Source organism: Microtus oregoni, unplaced genomic scaffold, assembly GCF_018167655.1.
Source record: "Microtus oregoni isolate MIOR12 unplaced genomic scaffold, Mior012 000087F_ref0000451, whole genome shotgun sequence".
NCBI lineage: Eukaryota > Metazoa > Chordata > Mammalia > Rodentia > Cricetidae > Microtus > Microtus oregoni.
Genome location: NW_024544554.1, coordinates 2,886,730 through 2,908,101, shown reverse-complemented (window position 1 = coordinate 2,908,101; position 21,372 = coordinate 2,886,730). Strand labels below are relative to the sequence as shown.

General features: G+C 47.1%; 1 protein-coding gene across 5 annotated transcripts in view; it reads right to left on the bottom strand.

Moving 5' to 3' along the window:
- The window catches only part of LOC121442183 (unconventional myosin-Ib), a 152,099-nt gene that overhangs the window by 37,715 nt on the left and 93,012 nt on the right, over window positions 1-21,372 (bottom strand). For all 5 annotated transcript variants that reach the window (XM_041643615.1, XM_041643617.1, XM_041643619.1 and 2 more), the window contains 6 exons: window positions 11,326-11,424; window positions 9,553-9,656; window positions 8,029-8,176; window positions 7,642-7,760; window positions 3,264-3,350; window positions 2,630-2,695 (listed from right to left, as the gene is read on the bottom strand). In XM_041643615.1, coding sequence (XP_041499549.1) covers window positions 2,630-2,695; window positions 3,264-3,350; window positions 7,642-7,760; window positions 8,029-8,176; window positions 9,553-9,656; window positions 11,326-11,424 — 623 coding nt within the window. The remainder of the gene's footprint in view (window positions 1-2,629; window positions 2,696-3,263; window positions 3,351-7,641; window positions 7,761-8,028; window positions 8,177-9,552; window positions 9,657-11,325; window positions 11,425-21,372) is intronic.

Genomic DNA, 21,372 nt, shown 5'->3' with positions numbered 1-21,372 from the left:
GGACGTACTGACCGGCTACCCCAGCTCCTGCTGCCTTGACTGCCTCATGGTAAAGGGCTATAACCTAGACCTGTGACCCTGATAAACCTTTTCTCTTCAAAAGTGGCTTATATTTTATCATAGCAACAGGAGAGTGGCCACTTAACAATTTGCTACTCAATCTGCGCAAAGCAGAAAGTTCGGTTTAAAGAGTGCACTGACGGCATCAGCTCCAGGAGTGGCAGGCAGCTTCAGTTCACACTGACGGTTGTGTCTACTGAGCGTTTGGGCTCAACCTTAACCGCGCACTGGCGTCACCAGGGGGCTGTGGAAACACTACTGCGGGTCCTAGGCTGGCGAGTCTGATACGATTGTTCGATTGTTCGTACAATCTGGAGGTAGGAATTCCCGAAAGTGCCCAGGCGGTTCCACTGTGTAGCTAAGCCTGAGACGTACTGAAGCAGGGTCTTCCCCAGAAGAGCGTTTAGAGAGACAGTGTGAGCATCTTCATAACTAGAGTGTTGAAAAGATGCTGCGCTGGCTAACTTGAGGCTGGAAGGCAAGGACAGCAAGGTGTGGAAAAAAACCCGAAATAAAGGATTGCTGGAAGAGGCGACATCCAGGACCAAGTTGAAGGATTAGGTGCCCAGAGCAAGCACACTCTAAAAAAGGAGTCCAACCTAACTTCCTAAGAGGGTGTGCCTCTCTCTTCACCAGCGACTGACTTTCAAGACCTTAAGCTAAATTGTAAATTCTGAGCAGACAGGGAAATCCCTGCCGTGTTTGCCTGTAGTACGTGGATCACATCAGGCAGTCAATAAAGAAATGCCGACTGTCTTATATGGCCCGTGAGGTGTACTGTGTCCGTGGAGAGCTGCTAGGGCTAGCTTTCCAAAGCTAATTACATCTTAGGACATCCTAGAGGACAAAGCTATCTGGACGTCTCAATATAAGCCCATTATCCTCTCAAAATAGTTTCAGTTGGGTATGGTGGTGTATGCCTGTAATCCTACCACATGGAAGGCAGAGGCAGGAGGATTGCCAGGAGCTCAAGTCTACTGTCAACCTGTAGTAAATTTCAGGCCATCCGAAGGTTTTGTGTGACATGACACTAAGAGCCTAGCTTATGAGCAAAAAAAAAAATTGTTCTCTGGCAAAATCAATGTGAAACCACAGTCTTTATTTTTAGGAGCATCATTAACTATTTTTTTCTTTTAATTTTCTATTAATATCTATGTTGAGCACTCAGCCAATTCAAGAAACTATTTAAGTTTCGATCAAGGCTGTACCAGCTAAGAGGTCCCTTCCCTTACCAAGGGCAAAGAGTGACCCTGACTCCTGCCTATTTAGTGGCAGTAATCTGAGATCGTGCTAAGGAAAATTTCAGTACGGTGACTTCTGACACACACAAGAATTCTCCCAAACCACAAACTTCCTGTTCTTTCATCAAAAGACCCGTAGCTTCCTTTGCTGATTTAGCCTAGGAGGCAGCAGCAAACCAGGAACTGTGCTAATGGCTGAGCATTCCAGACGAGGGCAGGGCCAGCTCCTACTCTTCCATCGAGGAAGGATCCCAGAATGTCCAGAAACTGGGGATGATGGTAAAATCAGGGAAACTGGAAACATTTGGGCTTTTTCAATTTCCAAATATTGGGAAACCCATGAGTTTGGGGAGGAAGGTAAGGAACTGACCTTGGTCTTAACCCTAATAAGAAAAAGGAGCAATAAAGAAGATATCAGGAAGCCAGGGACTCGGCCCTGTGTCGGCTGTTTAGTTACCTGACCTTCAGGATTTTATTTCCTCATCTGTCAAAGGGGAATAACAGCAACACCTGTGCAGTAGCTACAACAGTGTTTGAATTCAGTCAGTCCTTGGTGAGTTCCTACAAACAGTCCGTAGGGACGAAATCAGACTGAGGGAGAAGATACCACAGTATACAAGACTACTAACAGAATCTCCGAGGACTGTCTGGGTTAGTGCACAGGAATGCCTGGTTGCCTTTCCTAAGATTCTATGATCTTAATTTTTTTTGGAGGGCGTACATTCTTTGGGAGGTTATTCTAGGCAGGGATTGGTTCATAAACATGCAGAACTCATTACTGTGGGTGAGAATTCAGGGAGGGGACAGTGAAAAAACACATCTTAAACCAGACTAGAATAGTACTCCAAACCTGCCGCTAAAAGCCAAACGGAATAATTCTATACGAATATGTAATATTTAACCACATAGTCTGGGGCAGGCAAGAGCCTTCGAGCTTCTTCTGCCGTGGCATTTACTGCTTCAGATCACAGCGGGACGTGGCCTGGATGAGACTCAGGAGACACCGCCACGGACGGCAGGCTTCCCCATTTCCACGGTTTTTGATGCTTCATGTCTCAACCTACACATGACTGGATGGCCACAGACCTCAGTGTCCACATAACACAGCAGACACATCGCTGAGTAGAAATCTCGAAACTGAGAACACGTGTGTCTGCACGCATACACACCTGTGACTATACGTACACAGAGCTTGCCTGCAGATTCAAAGTATAGTTATTTATATAGTTATATATAAATAGTTATTTACATACTGCCCATACAATGTGACTTATTTCTAATTGTTCTACTTTAATAACGGTGGTACTAATTTAAAAAAAAAATCTTACCTCAAATATTTCAAAGCCATAAATGTCCAGAACACCCATGACCTTCTTTCTCACTTTGGTTTGTGCCTTTGAAAACATTTCAAGTTAATAAGTTAATACAGTCATAATATAATACCGGGAAAAACCATAAAGCACAGATTTACGTATTCGTTTTGAATTAGAACAATGATTCGGTTGCCCCGCTAAAGCTTAGGTAAGAGAACTGGTGTGGAATCGTTCAGAAACCCAGAAGAGATGTGCAGTCGTCAAAGGCTGCAGCTACTCTGGCCAGCAGAGCTTCCATGCTCACCTTGTCCAGTGCCCTCCCTCCCTCCCTCTAGTGAAGAACGTTTAGCCCCTAAGAGAGAAGCCATCTCTGTTCAGTGTGCTGCGTGCGAGCGCTCAGAAAGCTGCTGGCTGCTCTGCCAAGACCGGCAGACCAGGCTGGTCACTAGTGAGAAGCCGGAGCACACGGCCGAGAAGGGAAACAAAACCCTGGCAAATTCCAACTGAAGCGAGATGGAGTCATCTTAAGGAATCAGCTTTGAAAGTGGCAATCAACTACTTGGTTGTAAAATTCAGCTTCTTTAAGTTAATGTTGACACTGTGAATACCACTTCTATATTACGACTGGCGTCTTCCAGAGATTCGGTACCTTTATGCTCTCGTTGATGCGATTTACCAACCACGAGAACAGCCTGCTGTAGAGGTTTTTAGCCAGGGCATCACGGGCATAATAAGCCTATTAAAGAAAGAAAAGAATCATTTCACACTAACAACTGTCACAATGCTTAATTTCTATAAAATAACGAAAATACTTTAAAAATATTCAGGCTATTTATTTCAAATTTCTCTTTGGGGCAATTTTTATTATACACTGGATGAGTAGTTGAAGTGTAAGAGAATCAGGCAGACTTTTCATCAGGTCTCCATTTCTGCATTCCAGGAAATGAATTCCAAATATCACAGACAGTTTTTCCCCAGTTTTACACAACAAAGGAAAACCGGGCGTGCACAACAAGAATAGGAAAATAAACGCTTGTGGAAGAGATGTATTACACGGTTGTTGTAAAGAACTGCTGTGGAATTAAGGAACTAAACATTGCGTTGTGTGAAAGGAATTGAATAAGCTGTACCCTTAACACAGTAACCACCCCCGATACAAACACAAAGGAAAGAAAACAAAACAGCTCAGACTAACGCAATCAATTAACTTTTTTTTCTTCCTTTCAGCTAAAACCTAATTCTTTAACCGAAGAGATACAGAAGGAAATCCAGCGCTGGGCGGTGGTGGCTCACACCTTTAATCCCAGCACTCAGGGGTAGAGGCAGGCAGACAGCCCGGTTCGAGGCCAGCCTGGTCTACACAGTGAGTTCTGGCACAACCAGGACTGTTCTACAGAGAAACCCATCTAGAAAAACAACAAACAAACGAAACAATAAAAAGAGGAAAGAGAAAGTATAATTGATGGAATACTTGGGAAAGAATTTAGAATATTTCAGAAGATGAAAAGCAGAGAAAGAAGGACGCCGTAGAGAGATATAAAGTTTCTAAAAACTGGGGCCGACAGAGAGTCGGCTCAGGAGAGAAAGCCCTCCGCCCCACCAGGCCCACCAGCCTGTGTTTAATCCCTTGTGTCTCAGACAGTGTGGAAAGCAGGAATAAGGAATAAACCTAGAAAATCTGCTAGAAGTTGGAGAGAGAAGGAAGGAGGGCAGGGAGAAGGAACGAGATAGGAAGGGGAAGAGGAAGAAGGGAAGAAAACGGGAGAAGAAAGTGGGGAGAAGAGAAGAGGGGAAGGAGAGAAGGAAGAAAGGGGAGGGGAGAGAAGGGGAGAAGAGAGATAGGAAAGGGAAGGGGAGGAAAGGGAAGGAGGGAAAGGCAGGGAGGGGGAAAGGTAGGGGAGGGAAAAGGGATGGGGTGGGGAGAGAAGGAGAGGAGAGAGAAGGGGAGCGATAGCAAGGGGAGGGAAGGGAAGGAGGGGGAGGGAAGGGAAGGGAAGGAGGGAAAGGTAGGGGAAAGAAGGGAAAATGGAGAGAGACTGCGGTCGTGGTGAGATTCCACAGCAGAAATCAAAAACAAAGTATGCAGCCCCAAGAGAACTGAGATGCGCATCTCCCGTGTCTAACAGCCGTCTGTGGGGTTTCCACTGCCCTGAAACAGGTGATTTAAGTGTGGGGTGCTTGTACACAGTTGTGTTAGAACTTCTGAGGTATCCAGTTCTATAACTAGTATCCGTTACTGTCATTTCCTGATCCCTTCCCTCTTCTTCTTGTGACTCCAAGTCATCTCCAAATACCTCTCACTTACCAAACATCCTTCCTATCAGCAGTTACCCAGCTGCCCACCCTCTGGCCCCAACAAAGCACCCTTGTGATGGGCAGCGGGAACTGGGTGACACTATGCTCCCAAGTGCTGTTGTATAGTTCTGAGGGTAAAGTCACAGCCAGAACTCTCTTCTTCTCAGCTTTCACACAAATGCTCTATTTCGGAAGTCACAAATTCAAATGCTTTTAGACCGTGACAGAAATGTACAGGAAGTGGGGAGGGGAGAATCTGGAGGGCCGGAGGATGGATTCTAGATGAAGGCACGCAAACTCTCAATTTTAAAAAGCAGTTAAAATAAAAACCAAACTATCCAGTGCCCAAGTAAAGTCTGCTTCTGATGCTGAGCCTGGTGCCGTGGGCCGCTACTCTTGCTATGCTGACGCCCCAGAAACGGAATCAAACCACATGCTCTACGCCAGAAACCCAAAAGCAGGGAGGGCAGGGACACCGGCCCCCATCTAAGGATCGCTACTCTGCTGTATGGAAAGGAGGAGCACACCAAGGGTGATAATTCACTGCCTCAGACCCCAAGCACACAGGGAAAATGTCTGCTTTTCTGCATCTGCTGGATGCCCAGGGAGGAAAAGCCCTGGTGCCATCTACTTCCGAGAGGCTGGGATGGGAAGTGCTAAGTAGGCAAGGTGGGATACAGATGGGGGGGAGGCAGCCGCAGAGCAGCAGAGATCACCTAGATCACCACAAAGACCTCACTCAGTACAGAGAAGAAAGAGGTCAGGAGATGGGGGTTTAGGAGCCTATTTCATCAGGCAAATCTCTCTGTATAGAGAACAGTCACATGAACCCCACAGACGGGCAGAAGCAAGGAGCAATGGCATACGGATGGTGGACAAACAAGAGGAAAAACACCAAGAAAAAATAAACTCGGGTCTGGTGGTGGTGGTGGCACAAGCCTTTAACCTCAGCACTTGAAGCAGAGGCAAGCAGATCTCTGTGAGCTCAAGGCCAGCCTGGTCCGCAAGAGCTAGTTCCAGGGCAGCTAGGGCTACACAGAGAAACCCTGCAAAAAAAACCAAAACAAACAAAACACTCAGATAAGTCACATCAGTGGAGTCAGATTACAGAGGGCCTGAGTCTAAGCAGAGCATCATGGTAGATGCTGGACAGCCTAAAAGAGGAACTGGGTCTGGTTTCTGGAGAGGATGAATAAAAGCAAGAAGATAATACCAGAAAAGCAGATCCCTAGTCCACGTATTTCCACGGCCTCTGAAACACAGGCCTTCTGTGGCCTCACTTCATACAGAACAACCCTTCTGGCTGCTAACCTAGTTGGATGGCCTCTCTCAAATGTGAGCCTGCGGCAGGCAGTGTACCTTTGCTTGTATCAGAATCCCAACTTCTTTAGTGCTAAACCAGACCGCAGGACCCCACCTCTCGGGAGGGATAGACAGACAGAAGGATCCTAAGACAAGCCACCCAGGTAACTATGACGAATGTCCAAGTCTGAGCCCCACTGCATGCATTCTCTGGGTCCAACTTGACCTTCCCAGGCATGTTGTGAATCCTGACTAAACCGGAGCCCAGGCTGGCTGGCAGATGGATATTCTTTCCCAGGTAAATCCTATCTGTCCACAGAGCTCTTCTTAGTCTTGGTTTCTCCAATATGGGTTTGTGGGGGTACGTGCTCTGCATATTTTCTCAGTGAGGTCAGTTCTCCCTGACTGAGGAGTCAGCTGACTCCAAGAGATTTGAAGGCCGAAGCCATCACTTACAGGAATGAGATCGGACTGGATAAGTCCGACTCTGCAGCTTCCCAGCGGCTGGCGGCTAGGTGTAAGGAAGAGAGACCAGAAGACACAATAGTGTGTAAAGGAAGCAGACCCAAGTGAAAAGCCCTGAGTTGGCCATTTGATTACAGCCCAGATCAGCACTGACAGGGAGAAAAATGTCAAACTCAACAGACCAAACAGTTCACGCCACGAGGGCCTCCAGATGCAACCTGAATGTGCTTAGGTTGCATACGCATTGCACACGCATCTGCAGAAGCAACTCAGATTCGGGTCTTAGGAAGAGTCCAGTGGCATAGTTGGGGTACAACATAGAAGACAGAGAGTCTGCCTTGACCATCTGGGCTTCTCCTGTCTACCTGTTTCTTCTCTGAATCAACCGCCCTCCCTTCACTCTTCTTCCACCAGGCATTAAACCGTCAGCAATTCCGTAGCCTCGAGTTCAAAGCAGGTCCAGACAGGTCCCATGCCCTGGCTTCAATGCAACCATCTGGGTCTGGACTGGCGAGTGCTCCGCCAACTGCCCTTCTGCTCTGTTTCCCCTAGGCTCTGCTCTTGACAGCCAGTCAGAGGGACCCTTTGAGACACGAGGAGGATCATAGATCGTACCCATCTCTGCAGGATGCTCTCTCTGTGCGATTCCCAGATCACTTTCAATCATAAGCATCATCTTCCTTCCTGTCCCTATGGATATCGATCTTCCTCATCCCGTTCTATCTCTCTCTGTCACTGTACTCAGCAACTGCTGCTCGCTAGATTACTTACGGCATCTACTGACCATTACCCTATTCTCCAACACCACCCTAATCTGTTTAGTTTTCCTTAGTGTTGCCAATGCCTAGAACGGTATGTGGAATATAGCCTGACCATGAGGTAACTAACTGTCTGCAAAATAACATATGCCATAAAAGTATCATCACGTAAGGAACCTTTTCCTCTGCATGTTACAATTCACCCACCTGAGCCACGTTCAAGGTGGTCGAAACTTTCTCCTGCTTTGCTTCGACGGTCCGGAAACTAAAGGCTCTTTCTAGAACCAACTGATCGATGCTGGTCAGTTCGCAGATTTCTTTTAACTCTGTTGGGGAGCAGAAGAAGACGGGCACAAACAGTGAGGTACCCGTGGTCACTATCAAGCCCTCGGCTGTTCTTTCTACATCACGCTCGGCACGTAAACAGGTACGAACTAGAGAAGGGCAAACATCATTGCCACGGGGGGTTTCGGTTTAGTTTCGCTAGTAAATTCTTTCAAACTGATGGGAAGCCCAAGGTTGGCTTTCTAGACTAGAGACTGGGCAGCAGTTCAAAGCAGGAGCCCCGAGTCAGGGGATCCCCCACTGACTGACCGTTTTTATCTTTGATTTTGCTCTCATCCAGGCCATTCACTCGAGACTCGGGCTTGAACTCGATGTTCCCCAGCTTCAGGACGGCGGCCACGACCTCCAGGACCGACTCGGTTTCGTGGTCCGTGAAGCCCACGATCTGCATGGCGTTCTGAGGAGAGAGAGGGGCACCTGTTTGCCTTCTGCAGCTGTGTGTCTGTGGGTGTTTGCTTGTTTTCAACATATAATGAAACCTAATAAATTCTGCTACTACAGATTTACTTCTGGGGTAAAAAAAAAAAAAATTAAAACACAAAACAATTATCTTGCTCCGTGGTTCCAGACTGTGACTTCAGAGCCTTCCAGGCACACTTAATGGCAGAGTTGTGTACACAAGAGGAGGCTGGGAGTTGAGCCTCAGCCCCCCCCCCCCCCCCCGTTTCAAATCAACCAGCTGGTTTCCATACATGTCATCTTTTTTTTTTTTTTCCACACAGGGATTCTGATTCTAGAAATAAAGCCAAACAAGATGTCTCTACAGCCGTCAACAACAGAAACAGCCCTTGCTTATTTCACAGATGAGAAGAACCCTGGCCTGCAAAGGTGAAGAACCCCGGAGGGTCCCAGGGACACTCACTCATTCACAAATGTGCACCGAGTGCCAAGCATGTGCCAGGCAGAGTGGTTACAGAGCTGGCCTTGGATGCAAGTCTTAAAACAAAAATCACGTCCGGACTATGGCTTCCATATGCCGGTGTGTATACAGCTCTACAAATGGCTTTCGTCCTGACACCAGCTGGTACTACTCTCCTCCGTACGTGTGGCACTAGTTTATACAGCGGTGAGAGTTATGGACACTTTGGGTTATGGAAATCTCCAAACGTATACACAAGTAGCAGGAATGAGGAAAACACCCCGCATCCCCTCCATTCTGCCTCAACATTAACGGGTGCCAATCTGGCTTCGTCTGTCCCAGCCCCGCTCCTCCCCGCAGCCTCAGCTGTCCCACTGCGAAGTAGAGCCCAGGGACCATGATGTCAGAGAGTGTATGCCACATAAAGCCAGAAAAGAGAGGATTGCGCAGAAGTCAGCTTCTTTTCTAGAATGAGGAACTCGAACTCTTCTGACACGTAAATCCCCCGAAAAACAGGATTTTCTGCCTGAAAACACTTTGGACTTAAGAGGACCCAAGGGCAGTTTTCATATTTGTGAAATTAGCTTTGGCTATAAAAACACATGGAATTTCAACACACACCAAGAGTCAAGTCCCAGAACAAAAGATGCAGGCTCCTTTTCACCAATGGTAAAACAGCATGCTCTAGTGAACATGGCCTTCACAACCTGGGGTGATTAGTGAGCGGGTGCAAACCCGCATGAATGAAAACGCAATGAATTCTCTAACCTGGGGGATGCACAATGAACGCGTCTAACCCGGGGGGGGGGGGGGGGGCGGGATAAACGACAATGCAGAGAAAACTGAACTGGCAGCGGTACTGGCTAAGCAACGGGGCTGCCCATTCTCAAGCACGGAGAAGGCACTCCTCTTACCCTGACAGTTCTGAAATTAGCAGCATCATCCACACCGTTAACTTTGGCGGAGTCCAGGCTCAGGTAGTTGTATCTGCTGAAATCCCGCTCCAGCTTCAGCTTCTCTGTGGAGTCAGGCACGCAAAGCGATACGTTAGGTCAGGAAATGTATTTCAAATGACTGACCATATGGACAGAGATCAATAGCAGTGATTCTCCCAAGCCCACTTTTGTTACTGCTGAGCATTTATTATTGCATGGAAAATATTGGGATGGAGGATAGCTAAACACAAGGGGGTGGAAAACGTCCTTCATATAACTTGGGCTCACATGAATCATTATGATATACCCCATAAAGTGGTGTGACTGGCTACAGACTGACCATCCGGTGATTCTTTGGAAGATTGCTACCAACAATCGGGCGCACTCATTAGATCAGTAAATTCCAAGTCTAGACATCAGAACACTCTTCCTAGCTGTTCCTTTCCGCGCTTCCGCTAGTATATGCCGAGTGGGTAACTCAGTGTGTTTTAGGGTGCATGTGCCGACTGTTTGTTGCTGTTGCTTGTTTTAGCTTGTTTCTGGAGACAGGGTTTCTCTGTGTAGCTTTGGAGCCTGTCCTGGCATTCGCTCTGTAGACCAGGCTGGCCTGGAACTCACAGAGACCCGCCTGCCTCTGCCTCCCGAGCGCTGGGATTAAAGGCATGCGCCACCACTGCCTAGCACAACTGTTGACTATTCCATGGTGACGAGGGTTAATTTTCATTGTCAACTGAATTTAGATCGCCTCAGACACCTCTCGGTGTTCTGAGAGAGGTTTAACAGAGTGAGAATAGACTGGATAATATGTGGGTGGAGGCATCCATGGGGCCCAGAGCGAGCCTCAGGAACGCCAGCATTCACCTCACGGTGCTGCTGGTCTGCCTAGGTGTGAGCAGTCATACAGTCAACTGGTACAAGTGCCAACACGGTTACCACCACTGCCATCCCTGTGTTCCTCGGACCCTGAGCCAAATCACCTTCCCGCTCTTACGCGGCTTCTTCCTAAGTATTCAGTCACAGAAAGAAGAAAAGTAACGGACAGAGCGTGTCTCTCTGAGTGCGAGCGGTTTTCCATAGCTCTTCTTGCTTTAACTGTTTGATGGCGTAGCCAGCAGCAATTAATAATTTCCTTGTGATCTTATGTTAATGCCACAAAAATCTCCGAAGGTCAGATGGTTAACTCTTGTATGGCCTCAAATATCTTCCCTAGGACTTTAAAAATTATTACACGTATCCATTTTCTCTGTACACTTGTGAAGGCATGTATGGTAAGTACATGCATTTGTAGCATCGTGGCAAGGGGGTAGAGTCAGGACAGCTTGTGAGAGCTGGTTCTCTCTTTAAACCATGTTAAGTCCAGGAGGCAGAACTCAGGTTAGCAGACTTGAATGCAAGTGCCTTTACCATTGAGACATCTTGCCCACCCCGTTCCCCATGGTTTTTAAAATCCTCACTCAGAAAACTCTTCCATAATCGTAGGCCTTTATCACACATTGCCAATTTTCTTCCCATAAGTGTTATGGTCCTCTGTTTCACTTTTAAATGTGTGAACGGTCCTTCCCTGACCAGAAGGCTCCCCTAACACGCCTGAGGTGTATGACTTGGTCCCTGGTGAGATGCGGACATAAGACAGAGGAGCAAACAGAAGATGCAACGAGAATGCCAACAGGGAAAACATACGGGAACGTGTGGCGTAGAGAAGGCTTCAGGAATCGCTGCGACAATAAAAAGCAAATAGAACCGCGGACTTACGGAGCAGCTCCTCAGAGGCGCCAGAGAGCAGCTGATAGAAGACGTGGAAGTTTCTTTCGCCTCTTGGCTGCTTAACGACACGAGATTTCTCTAAGAGATCTAACAGGAAAAAAAAAAAGAAAGAAGAAAATTAAATTGCATAAAATCCGTTTTGCCTTCAACTATGACTAATTCTTGCTTCCTCTTTCGTTACTTTATACTACTAAAATAAAACAATAAAAGAAGTTATATTTTAAGGGCTTCCTCGAAACAGAAGCACAACTCGACTAAAATCACCAACATAGGCAGTTATTCCCAACAGACCCGTTCAGGATAATAGCTCTTAACACTAGTATCCTATTAGGCGTTTGATGGTCACATTAAAGTTTCAAAAATATAACGTCGCAAATGTAAGCACCGAAAAGCATCCTTTCATACTCCACATCTTAATTATGAAGTGAACAGACAAACTGCCGGGCCCTGGGTGTGAGTGTTTCTTGAACAGTGTCTTGTTTCAGTGGGTCTCACTGCACAGCTGAGCACACGGGCAAGGCTATCTGGGGAAGCCAGATTTGAAATCAGACCACCCGACAACACACGTCTTCCGGGCTCCACGTATGCCCTTTGCCTTTCGGCAGAATTAGAGCGGGTTCTCTAGATCACCAAAGTTTGAGGATCTTGTGTCACCTGGCCCTATTCATTCACTGGCTCCAGACACTTTTCCCTCTCTTAAACACACGGTCTCGTCAATTTTTCACACTCAGCAATGACAAACTAACAAACCAGAAAGGAGGCAGTTCTCCTCCTGCCTAGAATCCCACTAACCCCTCACCAGAGACACAGAAACCCAGCCAAGCTCTGCTGGCAAAAGCTAATTTTAAGACGTATCCTTATAAACGCACGCTTTTAGCTACACAACACCGTAGCGATGACATTCTAAGCCATCGGTTCTCTTTACTGATGTTCCCGACACACTTAGTCCTAAACACATTGAAACCCAGATGCTATTGAACTGGGTGTGAAGTCAAAGGGAGAGCACCGTGAAGGTTCCCGAGGGAACGCTCACTGATCTTCTTCATTTGTGTTTGTGGCATCTGCAAGGGCGTTTGAGGATGCAGGGAGGGAAGAATTTAACACTGCAGAGCCACAGTGAACGGGGACCTAGAAGGCTCTAAATACATCTGGTTGCTTCTAAGAACAAAGAGATGAAGCCGGGAGGTGGTGGCGCATGCTTTTAATCCCAGCACTTGTGAGGCAGAGGCAGGAGGATCTCTGTGAGTTTGAGGCCAGCCTGGTCTACAAGAGCTAGTTCCAGGACAGGCTCCAAAAGCTACACAGAGAAACCCTGTTTCAAAAAACAAAACAAAGAGAACAAAGAGATGGGAGGCAAAACCTATCTATTCCAGATTAGTTTATGTTCGTCTCCAGCTGTCACAAGACTTGGGTGACCGCAAGGTCTCCCCAAACTGTGGTAAAGCAAAAAGTAGGGGTAAAAAGTGAGAAGCACAGATCAATACAACTCAGGGGTAAAGACAGCGGATAATATTCGCCATCTGTAAAGAAATGGAATTTATGGGCTGGAGAGATGGCTCAGAGGTTAAAAGAACTGACTGCTGTTCTGGAGGTCCTGAGTTCAATTCCCAGCCACCACATGATGATTCACATCCATCTATAATGAGATCTGGTGCTCAGAACACTATAGACATAATAAATAAATTAAAAAAAAAAGAAATTTCAGGCCATTAACATATATCCACGAGTGCAGAAAAATAAATAACTAAAAAGACAGTATGGTTCTATTTCTCAAGTGGTCAAGCTTCTGAGAGATCCTGGCAGAAGTTAGTGTGCAATTCTGGGAACAAAGAAGCCAGGGGCAGATTCCTCACAGAGAAGCTAATCCTCAAAGAAGTCCCCACGCCTTGAAGAAAGTAACTGACTACAGGAGGAACACAAACAAGGGCCATATTCTGCTTTGTTCATTCACACACAGATTCCTGCAGCGGAATCACCGCCCACTCGGCACCGGGAACAATTCAGCAATCAGCAAACAGGAAGGCTTTCTTTCTCTGGTCAGTGACCGCGCCACACACACCAATACAACAACAGCCTTTCCAGGTGAGATGAGACACGGACAGCTGGGGAATGACTCAGTGGACAGAGCACGTGCCAAGCACATATGTGGGTCAGAGTTCGGATACCCGGAGGGCAAGGAAAACCAAGATGTGGCAGTGCATGTCCGGTGAGATCGAAGGAGCGAGGAGAATCCCCAAAATCTCAGGAGTTAACTGCCTGGTACTCCAGCAATGACTATGATGCCCTGCCTCAGACAAAGGAGAGGACCAACTCCGGAAATCTGACCTCCGCACAAGCACCATGGCACACGCGTGCATGTGAGCACAAGCACACACACACACACACACACACTTCCAGACAGAGACCACAAGCTGCTCATGACTGAGAGGGTGAGGAAGGCAGAGTAAGTGAAGAACCCAGGTTTTACAGATCCCTAAGAGCTTGGCCACACCCTGGACACACTGGACACCTCCCAAGCCTGCTCTTCTCACCCAGCAGTAACAGTGGCACCGCTGTTACAGAGACGAACGTTCTCGGCAGCATGGACACGTTCTCTCCTACACATCGAGACACAAAATAAGACCTTCAGAAAGCACGTGACTCATGGGCTGCACTGTGCGGCTGCCATGGGCTACTGAGCCGGGCATTCGGCCGCTTTGAAAATGTTGATGACAGAGAGTGTAGAAACAGCGGCGGCTGTCAGGCTCAGCGACGGCTGTGGGATCCATCGCCGTTAGCGCCAGCGAGTTAAAGGCCAGCAATGTGACAAAGAACGCGGACCCACAAATGTATTGATATGGTCGGAAGTGATCGCCGTATTCAAACGAGACTCTCGGTGCGTGTGTTTAAAAGGAGAGGCACAAAAGGGAAACCGAGGTAGAACTTCACCTTCCTTTCCCCCTGGGAGCCTACGCAGCCCTGAGTGCTGGCCCTGAGGTTGACTCTGTCACCTCCACCCTGAAGACAAGAAAAGGAGCTCATGCCGCACTGGTTGGAGTGTGAACCCGGAGCTTTGGTTACTGAAGCTCATACTTAGCTAAGCTCTGTCGTTGTTGGGGGAGGGGAGGCGCAAAACTCTTAAACATTTGGGAAATGATGGACTTTATACGAAATCCATGAATTCACTAAGCAACTGTCTCACAAAATGAGGCAGCTTTTATTGCGAAGCAGTTGAAGGTTTTTACTACTCACAAGGCTTACTCTATTACCCTGGAGCCTGTTTCGGGTTCTTTACGACTTTTCACGTAAGTCATAAGCTTCCAGGTAGAAAAGGAATTAGAGGAGATGCCTGCCCCCAGATAATTCACGCATCCTTGAAGCCACTCCCTGTTCGGTGGTTTTGCTAAATGTGCATGTACCAACATAATCAAACAGCATGAGATCATACCAAATAATTACTCAAAGCAGAGAATATAAGCTCCATTCACTGGAGGGACTTCTCACCTGACCATGTTCATTTACTTAAATGCTCCCTGAATGAAGGAGAAACAGAACTCAGCACGGTTCTTCTCCACCAGGGGAGCGCCTGCAGCATGGGCCGGGCCTTTGCTAGGGAGATTTCGAGGACTTAATGCCAGATCCCTGGTACAGCAGCATCCGTGAGAATGTCCAGAACCCCCAATGCAACCGCATCTCAAGATGTAAAGATCGCCATAAATTCAGATTAGAGAGAGATAAACTTATTAAGCCATACGGGAATAGGGACAAAGGAAGACTGGGCCAGAACTTGCCCTCCTACTTAGCAGGCCATCACCCACGAAGGACTGACAGAAGGACCTGTTCTGCGCTTCAGGGGCTATCTGCTTCTTACATTTTAGCAGCTAAAATTTATATGATGCACAGGTACCCACTCATCTGGGAGACCACCTTCCCTGAGCACACCGTCAGAGGAACACCCATGACTGCACTCACTGAAAACGAAAGCTTTTGAAAACAGGCGAAAGAATGAAAATGAGTAAAAAGAATAGAAGGGGTGGGAAGAAGAACTCTCATTACCCTGGGGCATAATAAAAGGATTACAAGCCTAGAAACAAAAAAGTATCTTTGTTTTATACACAATCTCTCTCCCAGGAAAAGCAGGGCCCCTGAACGAAAAAGCAGGAGCTGTGGGCACTGCCCTCAGCGGCCCCATCTCCAACCGTCCTCGGTGGTCCCCCCATCTCCAACCGTCCTCGGTGGCCCTTCATCTCCAGTTGTCCTAGGTGTCCCCCCATCTCCAAATGTCCCTGTTTCCCTCCCATCTCCAACCGTCCTCGGTGGCCCCCCCATCTCCAACCGTCTTCGGTGCCCCCCATCTCCAACTGTTCTTGTTGGTCCCCATCTCCAATTGTCCTAGGTGTCCCCCCATCTCCAACTGCCCTCCATGTCCCCCATCTCCAATTGCCCTCAGTAGCCCCCATCTCCAACTGTGCTCGGTGTCCCCCCATCTCCAACTGTCCCCGGTGGTCCCCCATCTCCAACTGTCCCTGGTGGTCCCTTATCTTTACTGAAGTGTTTGCTGTCCCTCCCTTCCGGTCACTGTCCAGATGGACAGGAGGGAACGTGAAGGTTTTATTTATAACTGTCCATCCAAGCCAGTGGATGTTTAGAAGTTAAGGAAAAAATTAATATCTCATTAGTGGTTGCTACTACAGTTAGCTCAGAAAAGAATATCAAAGAAGAAAACAAACAAGAAAAAAGAAAACAAGGATAAGGGCGTGTTCAAGCTCTTGAAGAGGCCTATGAAGACGCATCTTTGTCTCAGTTCCCCAGCGAGGACAGGATAACGCTGCAAGCCCATGCATTAATGAAAATGCTGACTGCTCCTGAGACCCCACGCCTTCCCTCCAACTACCCAATCACCAGGAAATACTCAGCAGAACTCAGTATTTTTACTGGAAAATCCTAAATATGAACATGGGTTTACTTATCTTTTAGGGGTCAGATTTTAAATCAATACCATCCTTTTAAAGATGCTGGAATACCGGAGGCTCACGTAAGGGTTGGTAGGCATAGCCGAATGCTCGTAATTATAGCCAAGAAGGCTTCCAGTAGCTATGCTGGCCAGCTTGGTGTCTGATTGAGAGACACTGTCTCAATGGATAAGGAGGAAGAACAATTGAGGACGATTACTGAGATCAACTTTAGGTCTCCACACACACACACACGTGTCCACCACATACACACATAGATAAAAAAAAAATCAAAATGCGCACAAAGCCCAGCCCTAGTTTTACAAATAAGATGACATGCTCTCCTAACTTGTTACTGATTAGTGGTCCCAAAGAAGGCAGATTAGAAGCAGATACTATTGACTGGTAGGCAGATATTAACCAGCTCCCAAGAATGGATCGACTCATCGATAGCAGTGCTTCTCAACCTGTGGGTCGTGACCCCTTTGACAAACCTCTATCTCCAAAAATATTTACATTACAATTCAGAACAGCAGCAACAAAAATAATTTTATGGTCGGGGGTCACCACCACATGAGGACCTGCATCCAAGGGTCAGGGCCTTAGGAAGGTTAAGAACCGCTGACCTACAGGGTTCTCCAAATCCATCTCATACATACGCTTGTCAAGAAACAAATTAAGATCAGTTTCCTCGAGGATGAATTAGATGAGGCAGTTTCTCAATGGTTTGCCATTGATGAAATCAAAGATATGATATAAAAGAACAAAGCTATAAATCTCACACAATGTAAAAAAAAAAAAAACCATGTTCCATGTGTTACCAATATACAGCATAGAGGCTAAACAATACACCCCAAGGGAGACAACACAAAAAGCAGGAAGCAACCACGCCATAAATTCTATAGAAATGTAAGAGAAAAGCAATCAAGAGCCTTCTGAGAAGGGCCGGTTCATTTCCTGTCCTTCATGTCTCTGCAGGGGATATCCCCAACGAAACTTCCTAGATCTTCATCGGTCCTCCCCAGGAACGGAGGGACAATTGCACGGTAAGGCCTAGGGTTGAGGTGCATGGACGCGGACTGGGTCCTTCTGGGCTCTGCTTACCACATACACAATGACCTTGCTCTTCAGTCCAGCGAGATAGTTGGGGCGATGGCCATGGGGAGAAATCATGAACACTTAGTGCCATCGTTGGCTCCCTGACTTCTAACAGCCAGGGGGCTACTAGCACACCTATGTGTTCAGGTGACAAACCCAAAGCCACTCTCTTCGACCTCAGCTTTATCTCTAACAGAGTCTTCTCTTTTCCAGTTGGCCTCCCACGTCCGGACTGCCTATATGGGAGAAAGTACTCTAGATCTCAGTAGCTTGAAGCATTGAGTAGCTCTGTCTGGTCTGAACCCAGCAAGGCTGATGGTCCTGGGCTTGCTCCTGGCTCTCTGAGTGACATCTGATAGAAACATATCAGGCAGCCCATTTCATGACCCTCTTCTGTACCAAACAGATGTTTGTGCACACTGTCGCGAAGAGAGACTCCTGAGAAAGCAAAGGCAAACTCCACTACGCAGCCAGTCCAAGTCTGGCTAGGCCCCCGCCCCCCCGCCTTGACAATTGTTCCACAGACTGAACAAATCTCACGGTCAAGTCCTGAGTCAAAGACGATGGGACAATCCAAAGGTGAGACACAGAAAGAGAATTTGGTGGGGCCATTCCTGAAAAATCTATCCAACTGAGGCTGTTAAAATAAAACTGCTGGGCCGTGAAGTGGCCCAGGGGGAAAAGGTGTAAGACACCATGTCTAGAAACCTGAGCTCCATCCCCAGGACATGCAGAGTGCATCTCCCCCATGCTGCCTGCCGGGTGAGCACGGAAAACAGTGAAAAAAAAGAGCTGGAATTTGACTTGGTGGTAGAGTGCATAAGAAGGCCCTACCTTCAATCCCCAGAAACCTAAAAATAAGGCATATAGATAAAATTACCCACTAAATCTGGAGTTTTGCTTATTAAAATTTTCAAACGCATAAAATTACGTATGATATTCAGTGTGTGTGTGTGTGTGGTATATGCGTGTATGTTTGTGTAGTATATGTGTATACGTGGGGTATGTGTGTATGTGGTTATGTGTATGTGCAATGTATGTGTATATGGGGTGCGTGTTTATGGGGGGTCGTATGTGTTGTGTGTATGCGTGTGTAGGGTGTATGTGCATGTGTGTATGTATGCATACGTGGGGTGTATATGTGTGTGAGAGAAAGATGTCAGATTTATTCAGTTGCTGGTTACTCAGCAATAGACAGGTTGTCTCTGCACTACAGAATTTGTATTTGGTGAAAGGCCATATAGACAATAAACAAGTCGGCATTTAATAGTGGGAAATAGACATTTATTGAGGGTTTACTGTGTGCCAGGCACTTTATGGAGCTATAAATACAGAACTGACCCTGGTCCAGCCTGACACACGCTTGATTATTCCCACTGCAAGGATGAAGTCAGGGAGGGCCAGAGAACTTCAGTAACTTGCTGTCTCTTGTATAGACATCGGTGATCGCATGAGAAACCAGTGGGTTGTGCGCATGAAGCAGAAGCCCCAAATGCTGAAACACGTCATCCAGGGTGCGTTTCTGTGACACCCAGCGGGGGTGAGGGCAGCCAGAATTTTCACCTTGGTTTACACTTTAGACTTGAAACCAGAACCTATTTCCAGAGCAGAATCCTCTCCGTGCTGGTCTCTGAGCAGATTTAGATCATGTTTTACCATGGTCTAAATTGCTTCCAAGCATCACAGATTTGAGAAGATGCCTGGGAGTATTATAAAAGAAGCAGAAAACTAGTTTCTCAAAGGTTCCAGTTCAGAACACTACGACACAGAAATCTTCGGCCACAAGCACCCAATTAGTAAGTAAGCAGCAAGCCGTAGCCAACTAGAGGGGCCACTCCAGGTCAGTGGGACGTCTGCACTCACTCCCGTGTCTCATCTTCTCTATTAAAGGAAGCCTCTGCCATCTCCCATTTTAATTACACGGCCTTCTTAAGGACCGTGCCCTCGGGCCTCTGGAACTCTCAAGTGTGCTCCAGACTGTATCCCACCCCTCTTTAGGAGGGGGGAGATGAGTTGGAGGCCTTTGTTCTCCACTTCCCGGATGTACAGCCGTCTAGAGGGTGCCTGAACCACTCAGGGTGATCATTTGAGCCATTGACAAGTTGGGCTTTTCCTAGTGGCTGCTGGGAAAGGAAGCAACGCATCTCTTCTGCAAGACAAAGCAAAGCCCTTGCTCTTCTCCAGCCCGCAAGAAGCTAACGCGTCAGGGTCTGGCAAGAACCCCGGCGATTCACTCACTGCTTTACATGCACCAAAGCCAGCCTGGCAGCTCCCAGGGCCCGCATGAGTCAGCCCTGCCTGTATGGGGTGAAATTTCCTGTCCCACCACTAATGTGTGCTTTCCCTCTCTACAGCAAGGGATATTCTTAACCACCGGGGTGTTCCCGCTTACGAGTTTCGATGTAATTTTTTTTTTTTTTGTGGGAACAAACTGTAACCAAGACCATATGAAACTCATTCACACAGGCATATTAGTCTTAATGGACACCAAGTGTTTGGTATTTATTTTCCATGGATACTGTAAGAATCTTCTGATTCTTAGGTCAGGAAGAGACTTATGTTTAGAACTTGAACTTAAATGATAATCCAAAGTTATCTTCTCATGCTGATAATGAAATAACTAACTCCTAATTATCTTCACAGAATCCTCGGGAACACTATAGATTAAACAATTCCAGAATGTTCAGATGCAAGTTCCGCAGTGAAAGGACAAGTCCAATGCTACCATCGGTGCAATGCCCAGCTACTGTAATAAGTGGCATTAATGATGCAATAACTAGCATTAATTCGCCTTATAAAAAGAAAGCACTAAGGATTTATGAATAGTTTGCCGAATTAAAATGAATTGCTTCTGAGAATGGTGGCCTTAAACTTGAGGACAGTTCTCATTAGCTGCTATACCCTGCAAGGGGTCTGCCTCGGCAGCCTGGCAGGGGCCATCATCATCTGCTTCTGGCTGGAGGAGATGCATGCTGCACGAGTACTTCCGCTGCCATACTCAGCCTATAAAATCGTATAATCGAAATGGGAGTATCCTATACAATTTCTTCTCACATTAGAACTTCCCCTTCAAGCTACTTCCCTCACAACGCCACATTCTTACAAGCACACAGCGCCGTCGCCATACGCAGCACAGCACAGTATACAGTGAGGCAGACCAAAAGGAAAATCACGTTACATACTTCAAAAATGCTGAAGCGGAAGAACCAGAGTCCATCCACCCACTCCCGTTATTTCAAAGATGAGGAAATGCTAGTCCTATCTATGAACGAAGATGAGGATTTCGTTTTAAAGTTCAGCGACTCGTTCAGCTACTACTGGGCTCTATGGCATGTGCCTGTAATATCACTGGGGAGATGATGTGGGATTTCCCTCTGTATGCTGTGAACACCTTTGGTTAATAAAGGAACTACCTTGGCCTGTTGGTAGGGCAGAACAGAGCTAGGCGGGGAAAACTAAACTGAATGCTGGGAGGAAGAAGGTGGAGTCGGAGAGAAGCCACAGAGCTGCCACTGGAGATAGATGTGCTGAAACTTTGCTGGTAGGCCACGACCTCATGGTGATGCACAGATGAATGGAGATGGGTTAAATTAAGATGTAAGAGTTAGCCAATAAGAAGCTAGAGCTAATGGGCCAAGCAGTGCTTTAAATAATACAGTTCGGTTCTGGGTGACCAGGACGAACAAGCAGCCTCCCAACATCAGGGAGACAAAGAAATGAAAAATTCTGGGATGTGCTAGCCAGTGGTAGAGCCAGACGTATGAGCTCCAGGTTCAGTGAGAAATTTCGTCTCAGAATACAGGGTAGAGAGTGAATGAGGAAGACAATGGCACCCATCTCTGACCTCCACACAGTCGCGGACATCCGTAAGTATATGTGTGTGTTCCCATTCTCATCCCTCGTGCCCCCACCCCCAACACATGCCATGAGTTCCACTACACGGGATGCACAAATCACTCCTAACACCAACTTCTGCACAGCATCGGGGAGCTCACCCCCGCTCCCC